Source organism: Chlamydotis macqueenii, chromosome 9 (assembly GCF_036417535.1).
Source record: "Chlamydotis macqueenii isolate bChlMac1 chromosome 9, bChlMac1.mat, whole genome shotgun sequence".
NCBI classification, from domain to species: Eukaryota; Metazoa; Chordata; class Aves; order Otidiformes; family Otididae; genus Chlamydotis; species Chlamydotis macqueenii.
Genome location: NC_141564.1, coordinates 22,339,544 through 22,367,286, shown reverse-complemented (window position 1 = coordinate 22,367,286; position 27,743 = coordinate 22,339,544). Strand labels below are relative to the sequence as shown.

The window sequence follows — 27,743 nt, the reverse complement described above, 5'->3', positions numbered from 1 at the left end:
GACTGACAAAGATGGCAGTACCACCCTCCAACACATTAAGAAATGCCAATTTTGGCTCATATACATTAATCAAGAGATCTAGTTTCTCTTGCAGGACCTTCAGCAAAAGCTTACTGGCCCCAGATACCAAAGCAGAAACTTGCAAACACCTGCCAAGACATGAGGACTTCATTTTCAGAAGCTCTTGGCACCCTGACAACACAGGGTATGTCAGCAAAAGAAAGAGGTCTACCAGCATAGCTGAAGGTCAGGTTCCTTTTTGCCTCAATGTAAACTAGGGCATCTAAAATTAGAGCAGACTTCTGCAAGTGTGGATGACCAGGGCCTCTGGTTTTCGGATTCCCAGCCTGTCACGTGGGGCTGCAGAAGAGATTTCACATGTGCATGTACACACACACAGGCGTGGGGCGAGAGAGGTTCAAACAGAGTTTTGAGCTGCTGAAGACCATCAGTTGGAAGCAGCTGCAGAAACCTCTGATAATTCCCCAGGTTACTGAGCACTTTGCTGCTTAAATCTCTTCCTGGCCAGAGCTATCGCTTGTCACCCATCAAAACCTAATCCTCTTTTTTTTTTTCTGATTTTGCCTCTATCTTCTCTTTCCCTCCCTCTCCGTACGAGTGCAGAGCACCTTTAATCTCCATTTCAGATGTACTTTTCATGATGTTGCAGATGTGTTATCTGCAGCTGACAGTTTTTGCCACCTATTTCTCCTTAAAGGACACTGCTTGACCTTGTAACAGCTTCCATCCCTCCAGCTTTAGCAGCTGAGCCTTTCTATTTGAATGGATCACCAGTAATCACTTTTCTCTATCCATTATGAGCAGGGAACCAGCAGAGAGCTCCTGCTTTGGGTTGTTTTTTTTTTTTTTCCCCTCCGAATGCAGCCTTTTTCCCAGGCAGAGACGTATTATGGCAATTCAGACACTGACAACTGTGTAAATCACACCCAGGCTAAAGTTATTGATGACCTCATTCCAGTAAAGTATGAGATGATCAGACTGCCCCACGGTATTTCGATCATCTGAGAACCCTGAAATTGAAAGTCGCAGGCTCCATTTTGCTTGGAAATCTAACAAAAGGCATTAGTGTGACAAAAGGCACTTGGACTATTTCTCTTAAATTATCTCATTTCACACCAGCAGTAGCAAATACTAATTTTCTTTTATTAATACACTCTCCGTGGCCATAACTGTTCTCATTTTTCTAATTTTGAATTAAAATGCTTTCAAGTTATTGATCCCTTCTGCTAGAAATCTTTTATTTCTCCTTTTATGAGTTCTTGTACACAGCCTAATTTTAACAATACAAACGGCGCATCCAACACAACCACCGTTCTCACAGACCTGTCTCCCAGGAGTCGACGTGATTAATCTCTCCCGTGCGAGACAAGTCACGTTCTGCAGCCCCAGCATCTCCAACACTGCTTAGATGGGTACTCTCCCATCTTTTATTAAATTATGCAATAAGCTTATTTCTTCTGGACTGCCTTCCCAAATAGGCTGTGAACGGTCACCAATAAGGGAACAAAATAACCTAAAGTTTGAGGCTTCAAGAGCGTTTGCTGTTGCCCATCGTCAGATTTCTCCTATGCTAACAGGGTTAGGGCTCTTTCTAGACCAATTTGGAGGAAGAAGGCTCATCTTCGTCACATGGGCTAGGCCAAATTTGCTGTACATATGCTGCAGATGAGTCAGAGAGCTCAAACCAACCCCGGCCAAAGATACACAGCTCGAGAGCAAGCCTCTCCCTGCCCGGTGCCCTTCCTCACGCAGAAAGCTGTAACCTGAGTCTCCCGTGCCCTGCACGCCAGCACAGCAGCACGCATACAACCCACGTATGGCCCGAGGAGTTACACCACAACCAGTGGGAGGGAACAACCCGCCCTGTCCATGCGGGATTTTAAAGGCTAGGCAGAGACAGACCTTGAATCCAGCTGCTCCCACAGGCAGTGGTCACTGCCGAGGGGGTGCCACGTCCCAGGTCATCGCATGGTCAAGCAGCACCCCTGCGGTACCCACCGCCTCCCTAACCCTCCGACTGCCTCTAGCATCTGCACAGAGTGCCGCACACCACGCCACAACTCTTCTATCCCAACAGATGCTGTTCTTCAGCAATTAAAAAGAAAACAAACAAAAAACTCAAAAACACTGGAGGAGCTCTTCCAGTAGAAGTTTGAGGGACCAGCTCGCTGCTTGGTCACTAGAGGATTTTAATCAGATGCTGAGCGTTTGCTGCGTGACCAAGAGGATTCGCCCACCTTTAGCACCAGGGATCAAGACTTTGGTTTTCTGCATTTTGGGCAGCTTCGTGACTACAGCAAACATTATTTTTGCAAAGTCCAAAAGTCTAATTTTATGTTGCATTGCAGGAGCGTGCTCCTCTCACACAAAGTTTCCATTTTCTTTTGTAAACTACCCCTCGAGTTGGCCCTATCAGCATTTGGATACACAATCCACAACTCATCTGGAACAGGCTATTTACAGAAATTCTGCTGAATTGGCTGTCCTTCTATTAGTTATGTAGAGGGAAAAAAAAAGCTTTGGCCTCGATCCTGGACCTGCTGAATTGAAGTGTGAAAGAGAAAACCTCTGAAGCCCAGGAACACGAAGGCATTTCCACTGCGCACCAGCAGTACTGCCCACTTCAGCTGTAACCATAACCGCTCCCACAAAACAGGGGCCTAACGGCCAGTCCAGTGGTATCTGCAATTTCTCCTAAGCCCTGATCGCTGCTTACATGTGAATTTCTGCTTCCATAAAACAAAGATGTGACAGGCTGAGAGAGTTGTGACTGTCCAGCGTGGAGAAGAGGAGGCTCCAGGGAGACCTTCCAATACCTAAAGGGGGCCTACAGGAAAGATGGGGAGAAACTCTTCAGCAGGGCCTGTTGTGATAGGACAAGGGGTAATGGTTTTAAAATAGAGGGAGGTAGATATAGATTAGATATTAGGAAAAATTTTTACAATGAGAGTGGTAGAACACTGGCCCAGGTTGCCCAGAGAGGTGGTGGATGCCCCATCCCTGGAAACATTCCAGGCCAGGTTGTAGGGGGCTCTGAGCAACCTGATCTGGTTGGAGATGTCCCTGCTCCTTGGCAGAGGAGTTGGACTGGATGGTCTGGAAAGGTCCCCTCCAACCCAAACCATTCTGTGATTCTATGTTTACAGCTCTTCATGTTGTCTGTAAGAGCTTCACACTCTAAAGAAATGTTTATGGGGCAGGCAGTGAGTGGGGAGGTCGGCTGGAGACTTCTGAATGCTCAAGTTAGATACTTAATGAGGCATTGTATTCCCAACTAATGGTTTTGCTCAGGGACAAATTGCAACACCAAGGAAAGTATTGGCATAAAAACTTGGGAGAAATATCCCATCTTTTCAAAAGGGGATGAAAAGTAGGAAAAAGAAAAAAAAAAAAAAAAAAAGAAAAAAAAAGAGTAAGCTGGAAGGATTAAATGGCTTCCTGTCTGCATCTCACCACTGCCAAAGTGGGGCTGGCCCCAGAGACCCTGGCAGAAGAGATGATGGTCTCTCCCCAGCACACCCCCTCCACTTGCCGGACCTCAGCACCAGCATGGTGGACCCCAGGGATGCCAGTGCCGGAGCCCAGGGATGACACGCTGTGCTGCTGACCCCCATGGACACCACCAGCCACTCAGCACTTGGAAGACCACACCACAAACGAAGGCTCAACTCCTCACTGCACTTTGTAGGGTTTTTTTTTTCTGTGCCACACAGAAGCAGTGAAATACTAGGATTAAAGCTACTAGGGCTGAACGTGGATATGTAGGTGTTGGAAGACGTGGGCATAGACTTGAGCAATTCATGAAAAAGGGGACTGCTACCATGAACGTCCCATTGCAGCAACTTGCTTGTCTTTCTGCTTCTTGGTGTCAAGCAAACCGGCACGATTCACAGCTGAGCCGAGCACAGTGCTGCTCCGCTGGCCATGCCCCCGTCCTGGCTCTGCGGGGACAAATCTGACAACTGGAGTTTAAAAGAAATGTTTTGGTTTTTTTTTAATTAAAATAAGAGCTCCTTAGATTTGTTTTCTCTCTCATTGAGGCTAACATGTTCAACCCCTCCTCAGCAACAGTAACCTGTATTTTTTTTTTTAAATGCCAGGGTTGCTTGCCCAGATGGAGGAACCACTCTGAAGTTTACACACCAACAGTTATTTCCAGGAAAACACAACGTCAACCTGTGAGGAACGAATCGCATCTTTTCACTAATCAGGAGACACCTACAAGTTTTTGTTTGGTTTTTTTTTTTGTTTGTTTGGTTTTTTTTTAATGTAGCTGTTTCACTATATAAGCCTGATCTCATCTGATCCAGATACCATGCAGATAAACATAAAATACATTTCTTCACACTGACCCTGTTAATAACTATTTCTCAAAAGAGCAGAAGAACTGTAACAAGCTAACACTAGTTATTTATCTGTAACTCAATAGCTAGACTTACTGAAAAAATATCTCCACCCAGCACTAGCTGGGGAAGAAAAAAAAAATTACATGAAACTAAGGCAACATCCATGGAAATGTGATCAGGCAGGAGCGTGGTGCATCGCCCCTTCCCTGCAGCCGAGGCGAAGCATCGCCTCCAGTGCGAGAAGCACGTCATGCCAGGGTCTTGCCCAGATAAGGTGCTTCTGCCTCTTGGTCTTCAGTGCCCGTAGAGAGCAAATAAAGCCAGCAGAGCTTCCAGACCAGCCTTGTGGGCAGCTTTGTAAAATTAGCTATGGACATCTGAAATCCAATTCTGTCCTTTACGCAACCTTCTCCCCTCCACGCCTCCCATTTTTAGATGCATTGGGCTGGATTACCTCCCTGTCCCCTTTGTCCCTGCATGCACTGGTCATTTCAAGTATTGTTTGCCATCAGATTCAACTTTACAGTGGAGCACAAAAAATAATAATGACCTGCAGAAGGCATTCAAAACCAGGCTGCAAGTGTCCCTATAAACCAGTAGAAACTGGGGCAGAGCAGCATCCCTCCCAAGCTGGGGTGCTGCTGCTACAAATGCTGCTGTGGTCCTTGGTGAAACCCCCCCAAGCACACAACTGTACCCCAACAACCCAGGAGGTTCCTACAGCCCCCAAGTCCAACTGCCACACTCAAGCAGATTCACACGAAAGCCCACCAGCCCCAACCCAGCACCTGGGTTTCTCATCCTCTTGCAGACCTGTGAACCACAGCCGAGTCTCCTGGATGCATCCCATACTTCATGTCCTCTCTGCTGGATCACCACAGCTCGTGCTAAGGAAGGCTGAGGTTCCTCCGTGTCCCCCTCCAGCTGATTGCAGCACTGTCTGAAACCCTAACTGAGCTCCTTCTTGGCCACCTACGCAGGGAGTCGTGGGAGACATGGGCTGAGGGACAAGGGCAGCATGGCGGGGACATGGGGATGGAGTTGGGCTCCTAGCCACATGCTTCCATGAGCACAAAACACAGGAATTCAGAGACCTAAACACACACAGAAAACTATACAGATCTAAACAACGATAAAAAAAATTATGCCAATCTGAAATTCTTACGTGAGGGGAGGAGAAAAACCCACAACATTTGGAAGCAGGCTGTGTTTGCTTGGCACTTCCCATCTTTAGGTAACTAGTGTAAAGGGCTTCCCAGGTAAACCTAAGAATAAACCGCAGATTTCCAGAGAGACACACTTCTTTCTGCAGCAAGCCTTCAAAGCATTACCAGGAGAAGATGCACAGCTCCAAGCAGCTCCCCGTAGGCATCGCTTGCCTTCATGTCTTCACAGTCAGCCACAAGTCAAGCTGCATCAAGATTTGAAAGGATATTAAAAAAATGACAAGCAAGAAGCGCCTCTGGAGACAAACACTCCAGCAACCGTGAACACCTCGCATACACAGCTTGGACCAATGCTCACAGGTTACTGCTCCCTCCATCCCCTTCTCCAAACCTTCCAAAAAGTCCTCTCTTGCCTTCTTAGCCAAAAGTGGCACCTTCAGAGCTGGGAGGAACAAAATACTTCCCAGCTCGGAAACCTACTTTTCAGTGCTTCTTCAGATTGTTTTGCTTGGCTGCCCTACTAACAGCTAACCGCTGCCACAGTTTGCTCCTGAAAACCTTTTGTTTTCACAATTTTGGTGCAGGGGCACCTAACATCTCCTCACAGATGGCTTTCCAATGCTGGTACCACCAAACAGCTCCCAACGCTGCCCCCAGACCACCCCAGCACTGCCCTGTTTCTGATTTTATGGGGAGAGGAGTGAGGACAGGGATGAGAAAGGAGAAGAGAGGAGTCTATTTAGCAAAGGTCACTGGGGAAGTCCACAACAGCGGAGACTTGGCTCGAGGCTTCCAGCACACTGCATTGGGCTCCAGCTCACTAGACCAACCTGATACTCTTCAAATACTATAAACAAGTCAACAACAACAAAAAAAAAAATCAGCAGGTACCAGCTTCCGCTTAGAGCAAGATGCTCCTCACCTGCTGCTTTGCAGCCCAGGGGGACCATTAGATAGAGATATCTTAACAGCAAACGCTTTTTGTAATCCACGCGAGCCTTTCAGCACCCACAGCTCACCTGCTAGCCACACACTACTGTGAGATACTGCAGTGAGCAGAGCAACGACAGCTTCAGTGGGACAAGAAGCTGCACCTCCCCCAAGGGAAGAGCGATGCAATAACCCTGATCCCGAGGAAGCTGGTTGTCTCCTCCCCCTGCATCCCCATCTTCCAGGTTCAGCAACGCAGTTGGTAGCTGGACGCCCAGGTACATCACCATGCTCAGAGCCAAAGAGCCTGACCAACATCAAGGGACTCTGAGCAACCTCAAGAGCGGCCATGCAAGTGCAGGCCAGCCTGACAACTCACGTGGACCAATTTATCCCAGGGAGCTTGAAGGCCTTGAGGCAGCAAGTCTTCTCAGACCTCACCATTAAATATAGCCATGGGCACCAACATCCTCGCCTTCCCAGACTGTCCTGCTGTGGCTCCGCTTGCGTAGAACAGGCCACAGTCACGAAACCTACGGATACCGGGGCTGTACAGCCAGTGAACCGGGCCACTTTAAGTGTCCTCACAGGAGATCTGAGAAAAGACAGGTCTGAGTTCACAATCCAGTCATTCCTACGTAGGTGGTGATACTGGACATGGTGCTCACCCATTTCCTCTACAGAGCAGGTGCTTGCATGGAGCATCTTCTCATCCCTCAAGTGAAGGAGAAGGCTCTCCCTCCATCCCTATACATGCCTGGCACCCACACAAACAGTGCTGCAAGACCCACCACCACGTCCCTCATCCTTTGCAGCACACCGCTGACTTTACCTAGCATCTCCAAAGGTTGCTTTTTCCCCCCCTTATACCATTGCAGATTATTTTTTCTGTCCTGCCATTTGTGCAGCATTTACAGAAGCAGAGCATCCAGCAACGCAAGGCAGAGCGGACGAACGTCACTTCACAGACGCGTGGGTCTGCTCCTGACCTTCACCCTGCCCTTTCCCATCGGAGACTCTTGACAGAGCGGGGAAAAAGAAGGAGATTAAAAGGGAGGCAATACGGGAACATTTACAATCACCTTTTATAACCTGCATTCCATAGGACTGAAGTGTAAAAAGCACCTTTCCCTTATATTATTCAGAAAGCAGCGAAGTTAATGTGACATATTGGAGCGTAGGTGTGTGTGGGCTGGTTTCTTAGGGGGAGGGAGGGAGGGCTGAGGGCTCTGTGTTTCAGAGAAATGAAGCAGCACAAGATGTACCAGTTGCTCTGGTAACAAAGCTTTTTCTTTTTTTTTTTCCTCCCTTTTTTTTCCTCCCCTCTCCTTCCAAAGAGTGAAACATCATTTTAAGCATTTTCCAGTTAAGACTTCCTTGCCTGCATGGCAAAACAAGTTCCTGTTTCAGAAACACACACCCCCCATTTAAGTCAGCAAGGGAAGGACCCTCTCTTCTAGAGATATTTTAACATCGTAGGGAAGCTGATAAATTGAGGTCACCCGTTTTCCTTCTGATAACGCCAGCACCAGTTATCACATACCAGTATGCCAGCCCAGCCCCTTCCCAGGACCCAGTAAGAGCTGATAAAAACCCGGCACAACCCGTGAGCCGTTGCCTACAGGAGCAGCTGAGCTCCTGCCCCAACGAGCATCGGCAGCATCACCGTCCTCTCTGCCGGCACCGGGAGCCATCCCAGCGGAAACAATGGCTTAATATTGAATACTGTGCTTGTAACACGGAAGGATTATAAAGCAGCTGGTAAGTCTCGTAAATCCATTCACACTCGCACAGCCCTTACATGACCTTGAAGATGCCGGCGGCCAGTGCCCATCCACGTAGATCTGTATCTGGACGTGGATGTGAGCGGTCCCAGCAATCAGAACCACCCCAGCAGAAAGGAGAGCCCTGGACGGGGGCACACCAGCTCGGCGCTGGTTAATGGCTCCGCTGGCCCAGTGGGGCAGAGGCAAGGAGCTTCCCTGCCTCAGCCTATGGAGCCAGCTCTTAGCACAGCACCAAATCATGGGGAAAGCAGCAAGCTACTCAAATCAGAAGGTACCAACACCTGACGCGTTTGCCTCAGTCCGCAGCGACTATCAGACCAGAACAAAGCATGGCTAGGTGCACACACGCACACGCGGTTACAGTCTGCCCTGCCACGTAGCAAAAGCAATCTCTGAAGAGGCTGAAAACAAAAAAGGAGAACCCAAAGCCAAGGATATGATGCTAGAAGAACTAACTGGCTCAAATCACACCCAGCCTCACAGTTCATTTCATAAATAAGGTGGGAGAAGAGAAATGCTTACAATGCATCTTCCAGTGCAATAGCTGGCAACGTGTTAGAGCTGTTTGTTTAGACGGCAAGATGATGGCGCTTGGAATTCCTTTGTGGAAGGGCCCGTGAGAGCGAGCCCCGGGCGCCCTCGGCATGCTCAGGACCACCATGCAGCAGCCACCACGGCAGGACAGGTGTTTGGAGGAGCAGTGGCCAGCAGCAGGACCCGGTCTGCAGGCAGCAAGCATGGTTCGCATGCATTCAGCCCGCTCTCTCAAGCGAGGCACAGCAGTCAGTCCTCGGCTATAAAAGCTGTGTGTGTAAACCAAGATTAATTCTTTACAGCAACAATCCCCAGGAAATATTAATTGTGTGCAGCATGGTAACTTCTTCCACATGGCTAAAAGCAACAGTGATTAATTATCAAACTATTGACCACCAGCCTTTCGGAAAGAGAGACAATAAAACAACCGATTATTAAAAACAATTAATGTCACTCTTGACTCAGGCTAATTATCTGAACTGCTAATAATGACCCAGAAACCTGCAGAGTCTCTGTTCTCACCAGGGCTGATGCAAGGGCCCAGCGCTGGATCAGCAGCAGCCGGGCTGAGCCAGACCTCCGGCAGGCTAAACATGGCACAGACTGCACGTTAGTTATTTTCTCGTACCTCCCCTCCAAAAAAGTGTAAAAGAAAAAAAAAAAAATCTTCTAAAAGCCTTTCTTTAGCATCTTCACCTGCTACCCCACCAGCCTGCAGCAGTGGGATGCCCGGGGTGCCAGGAGGAAGGATGCTGCTGTGGACACGTGTTACTGAGGACAAGCTTGCGCCCAGGACGCTCTCGCGGGTTCGACTCAGGGACGAAAAGCGTCCCCGCAGCTCTGCTGCTCCCAGCTCTCCAGCAACAGGTGACCTTGGATTTCAAATGCTTTATTCACTTTCTCATACCCACACACCTCAACATCTTCATCTACTGGGTCAAACCTGGGGCTTTGCTTCCAGGTGGATCAGTCCTGACTTCTGGCAAATGCCAGCCACGTAATAAATAAACTCAAATAAAAGACCTGGGGACGCATTACTTCATCCTTTTCCCTCCACATATTGTGCCCCAGACACAGACAACACAGGGCAACAAAGAGCAATTGCGGGCTGGTGGCGACAGGGACAGGTGTCCTGCCTGGAGGTGGCTGCTGGCACCCCGAGGTGGTACCTGAGGGGTGACCCCCGCTCTGCCCCGCCCTGTGCTGATGGAGGAGCAGCTCCCTGGGGAGCCAGGGCTGTGAGACCGGCGGCTCACGGATCCCACGTGCTCTAAATTAGAGCGCAGAATAATGCTGCGTAATGGCTTAGCGATTATATGGCATTTACCAGCTAATTAACCAATCAATAGTTACCGCGCAGTTATGGAGTTAGCCCACAGGAGTGTATCCGGTACCCTGTAAAATAAAGCCTTGCCAAAGCTGTAAACGAAGAGCCGCATCCCCAGGGCACCAAGCGAGGCAGCACTCGGCATTAACGACCATTGTCCTCCCAGTACGGCTGGGAAGAAGCACATCAGTATGTAATCGCAACACCATTTATTTCCCTGTTCTATGCTGTAAAACTACACAAGATGAGAGAGGCAAAGGTTCAGATCTGACCTGGTTACTGATTGTTTTCACTGTTACAAAGGTTTGCATCAAAATCCTGCTTTGGTGACTCTGTGCACAGCAGCCCACTGCATGTACTTAAAGGGGGCTCATAAGAAAGATGAGGAGAAGTTTTTTAGCAGGGCCTGTTGTGATAGGACAAGGGGTAATGGTTTTAAAATAGAAGGAAGCAAATCCAGACTGGGTATAAGGAAGAATTTTTTTACGCTGAGGGTGATGGAACACTGGCTCAGGTTGCCCAGAGAGGTGGTGCATGCCCCATCCCTGGAAACATCCAAGGCCAGGTTGGATGAGCAACCTGATCTGGTTGGAGATGTCCCTGCTCCTTGCAGGGGGGTTGGGCTGGGTGGCCTGAAAAGGTCTCTTCCCACCCAAACCATTCTGTGATTCTATGTCTTGCCCCAGCTTTGTAACGATCTGTTACCTGCGTATTTACTGGTGTCTGACACCAACAGAGCAGCTGTGGCTCTGAAGGTGTGGTTTATCCAGGCAATCTAAGCATACATGGTATTTTAAGGACTTTTTGCTCACTCTCTAATGCAAAGTAGAGATAAGCAGTAATCATAATATTTTGGAACATAAAAGCAGCATTTCCTCACACTTTAGATAATGCTCTAAAGGGTCTTCATTATTTTTCTGTTGACAGTTTTGCTTTCAGCCATCAGCTACCTGCTAAAAACCAGTGAGGCAATGACTCAGTTCCCCAAGTCCAACTCACTGTATTCTTGTTAGCCATTTCTTTAAACACTCTAAATTAAAAAAAAAAAAAAAAAAAAAAAAAAAAAAAAGAAAATCCAAGAACACAAAAATCCACTACTGCAACAATGCCTGGCACAGCAGCTAGCAAGCTCTCTGCTTTTTATCGAAACCAGTTTACGATCTGTAACATTAGATGCAGGATTATTAGAAAATAAAGAAAAGTTTCCCATTGAATTAGAGAGACAGACCATCACCAGTGCAGTCCCTCATTAAAATAAAAATCAAGCTATTCACAAGAGATTGTTAAGCAGGGAACAAGGAATGATACATCTCTCTGCAATTCTCCAAAGTGCATTCTTACTGTGGTACTACCAGACATTTCTCAGACTCCCCACTCCATCATTCCACTTAATCCCATGGGATCAATGAGAGGTTTGCACCTCGCACATGTCCTCCAGGTCCTTGGCAGGCCAGCTGGTTACCCCCAGGACACTTGCAGTCTCCAACACAAATACGGCCACGCAGCAGCGTTAGAGCTGGCTGCTGAGTCAGGTTTTCTGGGGGAAACATCAGGGCTGCAGTCCTGTTTCAGCAGTCTTGCAGCACACAAACATGAGATGCTCTCCCCAACCTGGAATAAGCATCTCACTTCTGCCTCTTCCCAACGGGACACGCGAGCGACCAGCCGTACGAAGGGGAGGTAATGCTCACCAGCTGACCGCTCCCGGAGAGAGCGGAGGGGCTGGACCTGCAAAGACCAGGCTAGGAAGCCAGCACCAGCACGGCCACCACAATGAATTACTCCTTCCACATCTAAAGATCTAACTAGACACGCACAGCTAAGAATAGCGACGGTGCACCTCGGGTACCACCAGCACAGAGGGGTGGGAAACCCCCAGCCCCACCCGAGATGGGATTGAAATGGCGGTGGAACAGGCACCTAATTACAGAGGACACCGCTCTTAGGTAGGGACCACTTCCACAGGCTGGTTTAGAAGGGAGCCAGAAGGTCTGTGTGTCATGAAAGCTGATCCACTTGTTTTGCTGCAAGAGATAAATACAGCGGTGGTATCTGGAGGAAAAGAATCTCAGAGATCTTATTTCCACGCTAGGTTTTCGGGTGGGACATCATAAACAGTTACGTATGCTTTATATCAAAGTCTCCTTTTGTTTATAGAGCGCATGCTACTCCAGGGCTTCAGTTTAAGAGAGCTCTGAAGTCAGCCCTAGCCTGAACTCATACCTCAATACTTACTAATTTGGTTTGGACAGCAGTGTTCCCCCCGCCCCCATCACCATCCTGTCTGGCACCGGTACCAAGTGAATCACAGCGAGGACAATCCGATTACTCCAGCAAGTTAAAAACAGTTAAGAGGACGATTTTTTTCTTGTACAGCAGGAGAAAAAGGGAACACAGAAGAGTACAGCTCCCGGAAAGCCTACATTTGGATGTTTCTGGGTGATTTTTCCTCTCTTTAGGGTAACACACTGACGCACCAAAAGAATCCAACACAGCAAGAGGAAGCCCGATCAGCAGAGCCGTGCAACCAGCAGCACCAGCACCCGCTAGCTTATTTCCCCTTTTCTGCTTTCCACAAAAACATGACGCTTTCAAAAGGCCACTAAAGGCGCATAGTTTCCACTGATTGTTAGAAATATGCACCCGTTAAAATGAGGTCACCCTCCACCACTATTTTAGCAGCTGAGAAGAAAAACAGCGCAGAAGGGAGCTCCCGTGGCGGGGAGCGCATGGTGGAAAAACAACAGGACCAGAGGGGAAGGCTCCCGGGAACATAACCTTGATAAGAACAGTTTTGGTGTGGGTGGATATTTTCCTTTGTTTTTGCTTTTTAATGGGTTATGTTTTGTTTTTTGTTTGGTTTGGGTTTGTGGTTTGCTTTTTTTTTTCCAACTTATTCCAGTTCAAAAATTCACACATTTAGAACTCCAGAAATTCCACTTCATCTTTGGTTCACCGCAATCTCTCTATCCTGGTACTGATGGGATTCGTCTACAGCAGCAAGAGGATGGGGAAACCAGAATTCAGAACAAACATTTCCTGACAGGTAGCTTTTTAAGCACCCTTTTCTCCTCTCCAGCAGGAACAGCTCGCTGTCTTTTACCACAAGACAGGCAAGAGCTGTGCCTTCCAAGCAACCAAGCAAGAGACACGAATATATTCTTTTCTACAGTCAAAAGAGAACATGGGCACGACAGGTAAACAGGATCTCTGCGCGCACGCAAACACGTACATGTATATACAGAGCTTACACCCACGCATACAGACGTTTTCGGAGAATGGGGCCCAGGGGAGCTATTGTCTCCCAGCAGACCTGAAATATTTAGCAAATTCCTCGTGCAACCAAGAAGACAAGAAGCATGTCCCCAACAATATCTCAAGTGCAGATAAACCCAGGCTTTGAAATAATTCAATCCCTCATGCACCGCACAAGAATCATCCAAAAAAAAGACTCCACCAAGACAACCAATTCTGAAAATCCCCCAAGCTAAGAGGCGTTTGGGACAGGTGATGTAATTTAGCAGAGAGTGAACACTTAAAATGTTCTTGTCAAGAAGTTCATGGGTTTAAAATTCTGTTCTCTGCAGTCCCCTCGCTATTGTCATCCAGAGAGCTGCTTCCAGATGTTTATAGAAATTTAAAGCAAGCCTACTGACTGTTGTGTTTTTCTCCTGCAGCAGGTTTCTGCCAGCGGAAAGGGCAGCAGCCAGCCTGCGCGTGAGCAAAGCACCAGACTGTAGCAAACTCATTTGGCAGCCCACTGCAGCCATAAACTCACTCGGCTCTTCGATGAGATCGAGATTTATCTATTAAAGCGCAGGCTTTTCACTCCCTCCTCATTGTATAATCAATAAAAAGCAACCGGGGGAAAGAGAAAAAAAAGCTATTTATTTCTCAGTGACAATTTCAGAACTAATAATAATTGCTTTTTGTAAGAGCTCTGTGCGCTACACGGTACTTGCACACAGGACCAAAAAGCCAGAGTTCTGCCAGGCTGCTCGTCAGGCCTGGAACGGGTTGAACCCAGTCAAGCTGATATGCTGGGATGCTCCATGTTCAACACACAGCCGAGGTGAGCGGGATCACTTCAAGCGGAGCCCTTACCTTATAGACCTGCCCATAGGTTCCATTGCCAACAAGCTCCACCAGTTCAAAGATTCCTGCAGGATCCTAGGAAAAAAGGAAGAAAAAAAAAATATTTAATAAGAACTACTTAGATATTTCTGCAAAAATAAACATTCTACAAAGATCAACGTTTCACTGACAAAAGTTTTGAGCGGTTTAAGCTTTTCAGGCTGCCCAGGGATCAGCATGACAGCGAAGACGAGGAGAATCGTGGCACTGCGGTGGTGGCAGCCCTGCCCGGCCCTCTCGCCGCAGGCGGCCGCAGCACTGCCGGCCGCACGGCTCTGCCCAGCGCGCCCACCTCCAGCATCCGGGCTGGGAGATGCCAGGCTGGCGCCTGCGAGCGAGCACTGATCCGTTTAACTGTCATCTGCTCAAAATGCAAACGCTCGGTGTATGTTTTAAATGCAATGCCAATAATTTGCTATTAAAACTTTGGTCTTCTGATGCATCAGCATTGGAATAAAACAGGCCAGGCAGGAGGGTGCCACGTTTTGGCTCAAAACAGGGTTTTCCAGGTCTAATCCTGAGATCAGCAACATCAGTGTTACTTGGCCTAAATATCATTTTTGGTTTGGTGCATTCTGGCCATCGATGTTCCCGGTTTGTCAACTGAGATGAGCAGATCTAGGACAGCGCTACCTGAGGACACAGCGATTTGGAAAGTGGCACCAAAGCACCAAAACCTGTCCCCAGACCCCGCTCGGCCCGGTATGCGCCCAGCTAGGGGAAGGGCAGTCGCACTCAAGCGTACACGCACGCAGAAGCCAGAGCCCGCCCGCCAGCACAGTTAAAACACGATACAAGTCAAGAGGTACGAGGGAGAGTGAGGAAAGAATAAACCAGCGCTGCTATTTTCTCCTCTTGGTGGGTTTTCCCCTTCCAGAAGCTTAATTTATACTCTTCCGCTCCTCCTCCTTCTCCCGTACTCATCACTCCAATTTTGGATAGTGTGATCCCCTGGAAGGCGGTGGAGGCTTCCCGGCACGCCGGGGGTCCGCATTCCCCCGCAGCCCCCCAGTTCACCCATCTGCAGCACGGGTGACCTCAGCGCCCACGGTATCACCCATCCTTTCTTCTGGGTTTTGAGACACTCTAGGCACCAAACAAGCAAGGGGCTGCCAGCTGCGACCCGAGGGGACGCAGAGGGGTCAATTAATGGCTCTGACAGGGAAAGGAGGGTCAGCAGGCAGCACTCCTTGGGAGACAGAACAGGGACATCCACCACCGTGTTACGAACACAGAGGTTTCATCCATTACAAAGCTCACATCAGCTCAACATGACTTCTGGTCCAAAAGTCAAACACCGTGTCTTTGTGAGCAGCTGAGAAGCGAGGTTCAACATATTAATAACACCGCAAGCAAATGAACCCAAGCCTTGACGTGATTGAGACAGCTTTCCACCCAGCCAGGAACGCGCGCTGCCGCGTACCTGCTGGGGTTTGGCACACCTTCACGGCAGGGTCACAGCAACCCTTCCGATCACCACGTACAGTCAGAAATGCCACATCCCCCTTCCGCCCGTTTCTCCATCAGATGTGCAGTTTCCTTGGGCTGCTGTGGGGAAGCTCCAAGGGTGGGAGCCCCAACTCAGCCTTTGGTGGGACCATCTACAGCAAAGGGCATGGAAGATGTGCTGGAAAAGGCTCAGAGACCACTGAGGAGACATCATCAGCCCTGCCACAAATATCCCCAAACGAACCTTCAGCCGGATACTCGGGCACTGCGGGCGAAGCTGCAGCACAACTGGTTTCTAGCACGCGGCACCTCGGCCAGGGACCAGGCAGGGAAACACCACGAACAGGTGGGAAAGTGAACTGGCGGAACACTGGGTTTCCACAAACTGGGTGAGAAAGGAGGGTGAGGAAAACATGGCAGCAGCTGCTGCTGTTTATTTTTTTTTTAGTTTCTTTCTTAAGGGTTATTCTCTGCAGCGCTCAAACACCTCTAAAAGAGGCTTTTCCAGTGCTACATCTATTTTTGAATATTCACTGAGAGATTAAGGGAGAAGAAAGCTGTGCCCAGGGCAGATGATCAGGGTGTTTGGAGAAACATCCAGGAACTCATCTGGCCATGTCTGATAAAGAGAACTGCTCTTCACAGTATGTTTTCCAACCTCTTCCCACAAATCCTCGAACCAAAGAGTACCCCCTCCTGCCACCCCAGGTCACTTCTCGCTCCTCTAATGTGTGCAAGCAGCAGACGTGGTGTGGCTCCACCAGGTTTATCCGAGTCCACCCATCACCTGGTTGCAGACCCGCCAGCCCCACGCTTGCCTCCGCTGCCACCTCCCCACTTTGGCCGGGGCACTTTGTGCTAGCCAGGGCCAGCTCGTGCACCGGGAGGGCTTTCCCCCACCATCCACAGCTCCTGCTCCAGCTCCCACCCACCCAACAATTTCTCCGCTGCACATCCCCCCTCCATCCCATTTCCTCTTCGCGTTTTTCCAGAAGCATCGCCAAGGTAACCGGGCATCTCGCAGCGCGGCGCTGAGTGACATTTCTCCCCTGACTGCTGGCACAAGCCATCCCATCTCAGCACAGCCATGGCAACGCGCCGGGAATGCCGGCAACGCGCCGGCAGCGAGCTCAGCGCAGGGGCCAGCGCTTCTCCCCAGCAGCCACTGTTTGTGCCCAGGAGTAACGTGTTGTTAATGGCGCTTCCAGAAAATACACAGCAGAGGATGGGGTGGGCAGGGGGGAAAAGAAAAGAAAAGAAAAAAAAGAAAGAAATCCCTCTTTCCACTCCCAGACTGGCTTGTGGAGATGAGCTTTGCATCTTAAACAGGCTGTCCCTGGTACCAGGGGCACATCCTGCACCTTGCACCCTGCAAAGCCCAGCTGAGATGCTTCGGGAGGGTACCAGAGAGCAGGGACAGCAGCTCAGGCTGCAAGGGAGGAAAACATGGAGGCACACTGTGCGGGGGCTTTTACATTAACCAGGGGAAAAGAAATTCAGCCTGCAGAGCCCCAACGGGGACCAATCCAGGCCAAGCAGGGAGTAATCTCAGACCAAATATAGCCTGCGCTGCAGACCAGGGCACTGGCACCGCTGCTCCCGGCAGCGTGATGGGTCGCACTTGGCTGGAGACCCAGCTCCTTACACAGACCTGCTTCCAGCCTGGACCCCACCACCTTCAGCCCACGCCCTCTCCTCCATCGAAGAGCGGCGAGGCTGGGACCCTCCTGCTTATGGGACCCTCCTCTTCCCACACCCCAGACTGCTTTCACATACTTTTTTTTTTTTTTAAACTGAAAACATCTGGACTAAATAAGCCCACAAATAAAAGGAAAAAATTAAGGCAACCCATTAATGTAGAAAGCACATCACCGGCTACCAGCTATTCCCATTTTAGACCTGCAGTGATGCACAGCTCGACCATTTCCTGCTAAGGAAAGAAAGAGTTTGTTTTTAGTTAAAAAATAAGCTTTCTGGGGTGGTGCAGGCTCAGCATCCAGCTTCCAGGAAAGCCCAGCTGCAGCCTACCCCATACAAAGGCACCAGCAGCCCCAGCACGGCTGCTCGCCCACCACTGCACACAAAGCCTCGTTGAGGAGGGAGAGTTGCTACTCAGAATTTGTGCCAGAGGACACAGGAGCAAACTCAGGCATGGGGCTCTTCATAAAGCAACGGAACACTCAACAAGAGGATCTTTCAGTTGCTCATGGGATGGGAAATATTTTCCGCAGCGGCACCTGTGGCAAGGGCTGCGCAGACCTGGTGATCCTCCAGCCAGGGACGGGCTGGTACCCAAGCTCTCCCATGCCGGGATCTGCCCCTGCTTCCACATCTGCAGTCAGCACGGGCTCCAATTCAAGTGGGAAATTGTTATGTTCCTCATCTACCTCACAGGAAAATCAGTGGTACTAAAGTCTCAGCAGCTAAAACCAGCCTGAGACACACAGTAAGGCAAGAGCATCATCATTTCCAGCAATATAATGGAAAAAAAAAAGTCCACTTTATTTCAATAAACAGTATATTTAAAACTGCTGCATTATCAGAAAAGGGACTTCTGTGTGTGGATGATAAAGCAGGATGCATCCAAATTTCAGCAACAAAACAGGCATCCCTTTTGAAGGACTTATCGGCATGTAGCACGCAGCAGCGGGGCTCGCAGCAGGAGCACACTCCTGGTTGAAACCGCTCCGCTCTAACCCAGATCCCCCAGAACTAAAAGCTGAAAGACGTCCTCGCCGTACACCATGATGTCTCAACGAGTCCAAGGCACAAGAGAGCCAACACTCTGCTTGAGGAGACTATTTAAAGAGTAACATCTGCGTCCAGGGCTCAGTCAGCTCGGGGCTAAGGGCTGCAGGTGCGTACTGGTGTTGGCTCTGGTGACCACCGAGTTAGCAGATCACCAGTTAGCTGTACTTAAACATGGCCATGCAGATGTCCACAAACACAAGAAGCGTTTATACACAGTCCATACACCAGAGTTGCTTGTTTTCCTTGAGGAAGCCTCATTTTTCTCCCTCCTAGCCCACACAAAAGGTACGTAACAGAAACGGTTACATGAGGAGACAGCAGAGAGATGCTTGGGGGAACCGAGGGGCACACCAATTAAACCATGATTGCTGTGAACAAACAGGAGGGGAAGTGAGAGATGAGAGCCTCTATAATCATCGTGCACTTAGTCCCCCAATTCTGAGCAGTTAATGACAACTTCCAGCCAAAAATCATGGAGATAACCAGTCATTAAGCAAATGTTATAACCCTAGAGAAGGAAAATGCACTGCGAAACGGGAGGCAGCGCACAGTTATGGGTCAGTAACAGAGGAGCATCCCCAGGCACCAGTTAGCTAAAGCAACTCCACAGCACTACGAGAGGGGTTTTTTTTAATCCCCACTAAGAATAAAGCCTGTGCAACTAACGTTTCCAAACATGAGGATTTTACGAGCCTCTGCCTGACAGCTCCGTAATAAAACAGCCTCAACAGGAGATCCCATTAAACCGATCAAGCATCCTCAAGGACCAACGCAGGCTTACGGAGCCATTTACTCACAACCCTCCACACCAGACCAGTGAGCTCTGCCCCTGAGCAGGTGCCTCCGCTTAGACAAGTCCTGGCAGTCACAAGGAGAGCATTTTGGCACTGGGAAGCACCAAGGGGTCACTCCCCCAAGCAGCTGGCTCTTGTAAATTAATGGCAATGCTACAGCACACGGAAAGCTTGCAAACAGAGGAGAGCCGTAATCCCAACTCTCAACACAAGTGGTTGTCTTCACACACAGTGTACCTACACAACTGCCGGTAGAAAGTTGAATCTTCTAAGCCCACCAAGCTCCAACCAGGAGAGGAAGCTCTTTAATGCCGCGTGTCAGAAAGGCTTCACAAGGAATGCAGGAGAGACGGAAAAGCCCTTCAGCAATTCAATTTCATGTGTAAAATTGTCATCAGGGTAACGCACTTCTGATTACACAAAACATGACTATGAGGGAGGAGTACAAGGATCAAGCCTTACTTCACATACTCTACATCTGACCAGATTTTGTTTCCCCAGGTCAAATGCCCAAGCAGGGCTACACTCTGTGAAGCCATCCTTCACATTAGCAAAGTCAGAAGGTTTGTAGACAGCCACGCACATCTCCCAAGCATCAGGATCCAAGTAACCTCAAGCTCTAAGTAGTTAACTGCTACTCCTTCTGAAGACACATCAACTCACCCATTTCGCCATACTTTTTACACTGGTTTCTACAGCAGGAATTGAAGCACTTGTATGAGTTCACAAAACAAGGTCCAGATCACCTTGAGGAAGCTACCCTAAACAGCACGTAGTTCAGAGAAAAATGGAGAGGTTTGAAGAGTACTTGAAGATACAGTTGCTTTTTAGTAATCATCTAGTTATCTCCATCGCCAAGGCACTTCTAGTTAACAGCCCTGTGAGTAACAGGAAGATGAACTGCGCAAGCCAGGAGAGGATTGCCAATATAGCTGCAGACAACAGCAAGCAAAGCAGGAAGGCAAAGGCCAAGGCAAAAAAAAAAATATTGATCAATTTACTGAGAACTTCCAGAAAGAGATATTGGGGATGTTAGCTTTTTGAGCTTCAAACACTGCCTTCCCATCACACAGACACAGCCCTAAGCCTGCCCATTTATTAGAGCAGTGCAAAAAAAAAAAAAAAAAAAAAAAAAAAACCTCAACAGGCTGCACAAGTTGAGGCATTTTGGATTTGGTGGGGTTTTTTGTCTTGTTTTTTTTGAGATATTTTGCTTTTGTTATAAGCCAAGTAATGAAGCAGAACCAGGCTGGACTACTGGATGGTATTCATCCCTCACAGAGATTGCTTTATCTCACGTCATCTCCTCCTAGCTCTGTTCCTTTCCCCTCCTTCGCCCACCTCTCCAGAGACTCACAAGACAAGCTATCATCAATGCCATCTACCGCTGCACCTCCTGCCTACTCAAGCAATACAAGCTGCTCTACTTGGAAGAGTAATAAGGAACTCACCGAGGGTTTTGTTTTCATTTTGAAGAAGCAGTTTGTCCTCCCTCACCCCCCAACACCCAGCTCCGTATCTTACACGAAGATGTTAGTCAAGAAACAACACTCCTATACTGCGTAAGAAAAGCTGTTGTCAAGGCTAAGTTATTAACAGGAGAAAAAATTCTCCACTCGACAGCTGAGAGGAGTCTGTTTACAAATCAATTTGAACCGTTCCTCTTCAGCATCTCATGAGGAGCCGTTCCTCCAGCCCCTACTGAGAGCCACTTCTGTGCTCTGCCCATCTCCTTCCTCCTCCTAAACCATAAATCAGCTCTCCCAGGTCTCCAGCGCTCCTCTCCCCAGCTTCTCACTGCAGTAAAGCTCCAGCCACCACACATTCATCTCTTTCCTTTCCCAAATGCTAAGACCTGCCAATAGCTGGCTACAGCAAAATTAAATAAGAAGTAATCACCACATTGGGCTTTTCAGTCAATAAAGCTGGATTACTTCTTCAACTATTACCTGTTCAATTTAAGACATAAGTGTGGATTTGTAGCCACCAGCCAAAGGCATAGCCAACACCACTGCTGAATGAAGAAAAGGAAAAAATCCCCCACGCACATACGCGGTCCAGTCTCCCTCGGTCCTGCGGAAGCCAAGCCAATGAAGCTACAATATACTGACTTATTCCTCATCTCCTGCTCACAGATTAGCACTTGCATACACAAAATTAGAGTCCTTCTGACCTGCTTTCTCCTTCCTACCATGTCAATAGAAAAAAACAGCCATTCTGTATACTCTCCACAAATATGAAACATGGGAGCTCCAAGACAGTAAGAACACATACAGACCTGGAAAGAGATTTACCAAACCAAGATGATGCATTTGTACCACTGCAGGCAGTGGGTCCCACAGCCCAAGATGCAGTAGGGATACCAGCAGAGGACAACAATGACTATACTTACACACACAAGGCTATCTTTCCCCCAACAAGGCATGCTGGAGCAGCCCAGTCTAAGGAAAAGCCATTCACAAGCTACACACTTAACACTAATCGAAAGACAAGAAGGGTCCAAGCCTCCTCTCCACTCCTTCAAAAGCCTGACCTAAGCATTGCTAACAAGGTGATTCCATCTCATCCTGATGTCACTTGAGCAACAGGCAACGAGTTTCGACTTGAAGGTAATGAAGACTAACATCTGGCCTCCATGAGTCTCATCATGGTAAGAAGACACTGACTGAGATACTCAATGTCCCTTAAGACAACACAATTCTACTTATGCTTCATTTTAACTTAGACTCCCTCCACATCAGACAATACCGTCTCATTGTTCAAGCTCTACAGCACATCCCGTAGATCCCAGGAAGGTCTCCACAAATTTTCTGCAGGCGTACGATAAATCCTCCTTCCAGTTCACAGCAGATTGTTCATCTAGAAGAGTCAGAAGCCAATCAGTCCAAAAGCACCAGCAAAAGCACTACTGCTAAGCGAACCCCGAGGTTTTCAACGCCGTGTTAGATGAATGCAGCCCCAGTACACTTCAACATATGCCTAATTCAAGCACACAACTTCAACAGGACAATATATAAAGGCTTGGCTAAGCTCAGTGTCTCTGAAAAGCTACAGCGCCAATTATAAATCATATCTATAGTCCCCAGAAGATCTAAAGTCACTGCTAGCATTGTACCACACTTCTTCGGATGCAGACATCAATGAGAGCGCAGCAGCTGGACACTCTCCTCACTGAAAGCCACTTATCTGCCGCTTCAGACCAGCAAGATATTATTCCTAAATGTTTAGATCTCCTCCCTCTGAGAAATAAAGAGTTTCACCTCAGCCAGCAAACGTCTGCATCAAGCTGAAATCGCTACCTACTAGTAAATGCTGTCAAAGGTTTACGGGCTCTCAGAGGAGCTGGTTTAATTACTTACCAAAGCAGCTGTTTCGGGAACTACGGCCACTTAACACACCAGTCCTAGAGGCACACTTGGAACAGCGAGGTTGCTGCCAAGCTCACACCAAAAGCAGAGAGTCCTCTCCCGCATGCAGGCAAAAAGCCAGTCTCCAACAGCAGGTCATGTTTGTGGTTTGGCCTGTGGATGGCTGCAGGGCTGACAGCTCAGAAGCCAGTTTGCAGCGGCTTGGAAAGGTGCAGACTGGACATGCTAGTTTCTGCAGCCCTCATGGGAGACAGCTGCCAAGGTTGGTCATTGGGGATCACCTCTGTCAAGGAAAGAGCCTTGCTCCTTCCTCATAGTCAAGAGTTATGGCCAGAGGAATGTCTTAGAATGGGAGAACATCTCACTTCCAGATGCATTTAGGAGCAAAAAAAGCAAAGCTATCTTAAAACCTTTTGCTTTTAAGAAGCAGGATGGCATCTATGTCTGTTTTTAAGTTATGGTTGAGGATGTGGGCTGAGTTAACCAGGGAAAAGTTGACAGGGGTGAAACAGCTGTGTCATTGTGCCACCGACAACCTATAAGACTACAGCCTTCAACAGCAGGGATCTGTGCAACAACCGACATACGCTCTGGGCACCTCTGCATGCACACCAAGGAGCTGCAGAAGCCAAGGGAAAGGTGACCAGGCACCCGGGCCAGAGCTGTGACCATCCATGTTCACCCAGCAGCAGCATTACAGCCAGAGACACCGCACCTGGGAGGGCTTGGTCCCATGAGCTGCTGGGAACCCTCCATGCCATCTGAACAGAGCAGAACTCACACCTTGGTCTTGAGAGGCAACGCAAGTGGAGAGCCTTGCCCATCAGAAATCACGGCATTCCAGGCAAAAGGGATTGCCATTATTTTTTTTTTTCCCTATTTTGCTGAAAACAAGGCAGGGTCCTACATAAGTGTCTAGAGAAATATTACCTCCCTACCAGATTCAGACAAGTTTCTTACACCAGTCCTGTTCTCACAGGTCCTCTGGAGACGGAGTTATCTGCTCGTTCAGTGCTTTTCAAAGAGTTTACCCACAGCCTGTCCCTTTTCATCGGCTCCTTACCGTTGGTTCTGCAAGGGCTCGTTCGCAGGACTGGATCAGATAACTCTCCAGTAGTGAGTTTCCAAAAAAGGATAACACGGGGAGCAAACCACATTGAATTACCGAGCATTCAACTAGCTGCACAACTCTCCAAGACGCAGCCAGACTGTAAAAACCACAACTGTACTCAAAAAGCTCCCAAACCCGTGCATTATAAACACGTTTTTCATAGAACTGCCTTGACAAAACAGCAAAATTATTTTAAAGACTATCAAATACATGTTCATTTGAGCGTTTCGTATCTGGAGAGATCTTTCTCACCCAAGAGTTCGCAAGTTGCAGGGAAGGGGGAGGGAAGGCTTCTCACCTTTTTCCTGCATTTCACAGGCTGCCCCTGGTAACGCCAGACTCGGTGGGGAGTCTGAAGATTTGGTCTTGACAGACGCTCACTTAAACTGGGGGGGGGAAACAAGGTCCAACAGCAAAAAGCAAGCTCCTGCCTGATGCACGCCAAAACCAGCCTGACAGTCACAGACAATCCACAGTTGCTGAAGTGACTTGCAATAATTTTTTGCCAGGTCGTAAAGTATTTCCCATAGCAAGACTTCTGTCCTTCTTGGTGGCTTCTTACATTGTGAAACGCTCTTGGAAATTCAGGGAGATGGTTTTTATTTCAAATCCCAGTGCCCCGAATCACCAAACTCTGGATGCGGTGCAAGGATTACTTGATTTCACTTGATATACGCGTTACAGCAGCACTTCAGCTAAGACAAAGCAGAGGGACCTTTCCTGCAGAAGCATCCCAGGAAGATGCACCGGTTTTGCTTCGCAAGTCACCATGACGCCCCGTAAATCCAACCACTACCTTTTGCTTTATAGCATCAGTTGAGCTCCCTGTCAAATCACAGCCCCGTGACACCTCCCAGCCTTGGGAGCTCTCTGCTAGCTCTGGTCCCTGGAGCCAGCCGTGACATTATCTGGCCTCTCCCTCGCAAAACGCTCTTTGCCAGAGCTCCTGTTTTATTTATCAGCTCACACAAGCAGGCTGAAAACATTAACACAACATGCACCCAGCAGCAAAACAAGCCCTGTAAGACCACAGGTACCAGTCTGCTGAAAGCCAGTATAAAACGGGGAAACAAATCAGGTGGAGAATTCCATAATACCTGGATTTTCAACGGCGCAATCCCACCCGGCAGCAGACCAAACCCTCCTGCAGGCACAAGGCTCCCCAGGAGCCCAGCACCCACCAGCTGCCCATCTCAACCCTGCCCATGGTCCTTCCCCACGCTCAGGTACGGAGGAAGCTCTTCAGGTCCACCTTCTCCAAGCCAAAAAGAGAACTGCCCCTCTCCAAGCAAGATTTGGCCCACAGTCACAAGTGGTGAGATTAATCATGTGGGTGTAGGCATGTGAAAAGGGGATGGGAAACATTTGTAACTGCTTCTAAATTAATTGCCATTATTGTTATTTGATTTGCTAAACCCTCCAGGGCAAGATTTTATTTTAGAAAACTATGAACGTATCAGATTAATCAACTTAAAATAAATATGCTTGATTTATTTATTTCTGCTGTAGCTACTCCTCAAGCTTGGCAAGTCACTGCATTCTTTCCACCCTGTGAAAGAAAAAGAACAGGGGTTTCGGTTTATCATTATTTTAAAGGAACCACTACAAAGCTTTGCGAGTTCAAATCACGGCCAAGGTACGCTGTGAAGGAGGACAAGTGCAAGGCTGGAGCTGGTTTCCATGCGCCGCAGACAATGGCTCCGTACTGGGAGCCCACCAGAAGAGCCTCAACACACAGTTCATGTAAATCAGATCTGTTCATCAATATTTGAGACAACCAGAGAGGGGACAGACACCTTTCCACACAACAAAGCCCGATAAGCAAACACAACAGGGGCCACCCCAGTGCAGACACCCAGTCCCAGCTGCAGAGAAGTCCTCCCAGCGAGGGAGAAGTTTAATCTTCTGTAGACAGATTTTCACTGTTCCCAAATCCTCTGGAAGTGGGGTCAGCATCCTTCCCCCCCTCCTAATCCCCTGCCCTCAGCTTTAGCAACGCAGCCATGCCTCTGCCAGCAAACTAAAAAGAAAAGCCCTCAAATACATTATGTTGAAGAAAATTAATCTTGTGTTCCACAGAATATTAAGTGGATTACATCTACAGCCTCCAAGGAGAAAAACGTTGATTTCCATGTATCTTGTGCTATTATTCACCTCTTAGTTTTTCTACCAGCATAACGTTAGTCACGATGATTTCCCGTTATTCAGTGCCAAGCTCAACAAACCAAGCAACGAGAGAAAGAGTGGGACCTTTCAGTGGCCACAAGGAAAACCAAACCACTGTGCCACCGTTGCTGCACAGGACAACGTTCAAGGCGAAGATCAAAGTCAGCTTCATGGCAGGATGACCCTTGAGCATCAGTGTTTCCTTGTAAAGGTAACAGAACACCCATAAAGACTTGCAGTGCCAGATCTCACACCCAGAAGGGAGCCCTGATCCCCAGACGAAGGGGAACACCACATTCCAAGGGTGGTGCCCATCGTGCGTGGGAGCACCAGCTCCCCACCCACGGGCACTGCAGCCACCACCAGCACCCCTCCTAAACACCCTCCCCAGCACGGGAAGCCCAGCCCTCAGCTCCCCACGTTCTGGGTAACCATTCAAACCATTGCAAAGTACCACCAGCTGACTTACTAGAGTTTTACGCTTTCTTTGCAGAGGTGTTAGTGACACTAAAAAAGCACAAGACTCAGATAAGCAGCTTTAATATCATTTAAATGCTTACCATTAGGAAAAACTGAGAGAGCTTGCAAGGGCCAGACTCTCAGAGGGCGGCACATCCGCTGAAGCTGCTGCTCGTGTGAGAGGAGTGTAAATTACTCAGTGTGGAGTAAGCGAGATCAAAGCCGCTCCGAAAGGATGCAACCCACTGACAGTGATGCAAACTCAGCCCAAGATTTCCTGAATATTTCACAAGCACGCTGATGAGTTTAAAAGACTGAAAGGAGCATTTTTACGATGCTGCACAAATTAAGGAAAGAAAGGAAAAGAAATCTCAGGACATGTGCTTCTTTCTAGACATGATACACAACCAGGAACTCAGCCCCCGCTTGATGCATGGAGAGATCCATACTTTCCATTTACATCACGCTGGTCTGCACAGGGAAGAGGAATAAACTTCTCAGCTGTAATTCCCAGGCTCCATCTCCTCTTTTATAGTTCCTAGAATAATATGAATTCTACACAATAAACATCAGAGCTGATAAGAAAAGCCTTATCGGATGAAGTAACTTACAGCTTCCCACTGTGGGCAAGACGAAGAGCTAATGGCTACAGAAGCAGATAAGGGTGCTCATAACCAGAAATCAAACCTATGCGAGAGTTGCAGCAACACCACACTGTCTCAAAGTAAAATAAATAGCGCAACAAACTCTGCCAGGCCACCCTAAATCCACAGAGAGCTGTCTGTGGCACCCAGCATCATCTCATCCCACCGAGCAGACTGGGCTGGCCCATCACTGTCCCTCCTGCTCAGAGGAGAGGGCAGCTGCAGCGGTTTTACTGTCAGCAACTGCGGTGTGTGCTCAGCTGAGCCCTGCTCCACCTTACAGCCCCAGGCTACAGCCAGGAAAACAAATTACTACAAGACCAAAAAGCCCTTGTAATCCTTTCCCCCTCTGAAGGCCTGACGTACTGGAAAGGAATATTTTGTTATGCTGGGAAACCAATTCAGCTACCAGTGCTTCCCCAGACTGCAAGCGCTCTGAAGCCAGGATGGAGTTTTTGGTCAGGGTGACATCGAGTACCATGCTACCACAACTCACACTGGAGGAAAATTCGGAGTTCTGCAACTGGATCCACCAAGAATCCCAACATTCAGACACCAAGTTAACCCTGTTAACTTGAGCATCTAACCCACGGCCCAAACAGATCCCAGCACCACGTCTCGCGTTGCCAGAGATCCAGATTGTTCAGCGACACCGAAACTCGCATCAGGCTGCCAGCAGCACAGTCGCACCTTGGGTTCCCCACATCACTTACTCTAGAACAGAGATGCAGGATGCCATCCTCACCACTGAGTCCT

At 48.5% G+C, this 27,743-nt stretch overlaps 1 protein-coding gene across 5 annotated transcripts in view; it reads right to left on the bottom strand.

The window, feature by feature from the left end:
* Positions 1–27,743, bottom strand: part of TNIK (TRAF2 and NCK interacting kinase) — a 150,827-nt gene that overhangs the window by 109,578 nt on the left and 13,506 nt on the right. For all 5 annotated transcript variants that reach the window (XM_086754481.1, XM_086754482.1, XM_086754485.1 and 2 more), the window contains exon 2: positions 14,216–14,281. In XM_086754481.1, the coding sequence (XP_086610607.1) occupies positions 14,216–14,281 (66 nt within the window). The remainder of the gene's footprint in view (positions 1–14,215; positions 14,282–27,743) is intronic.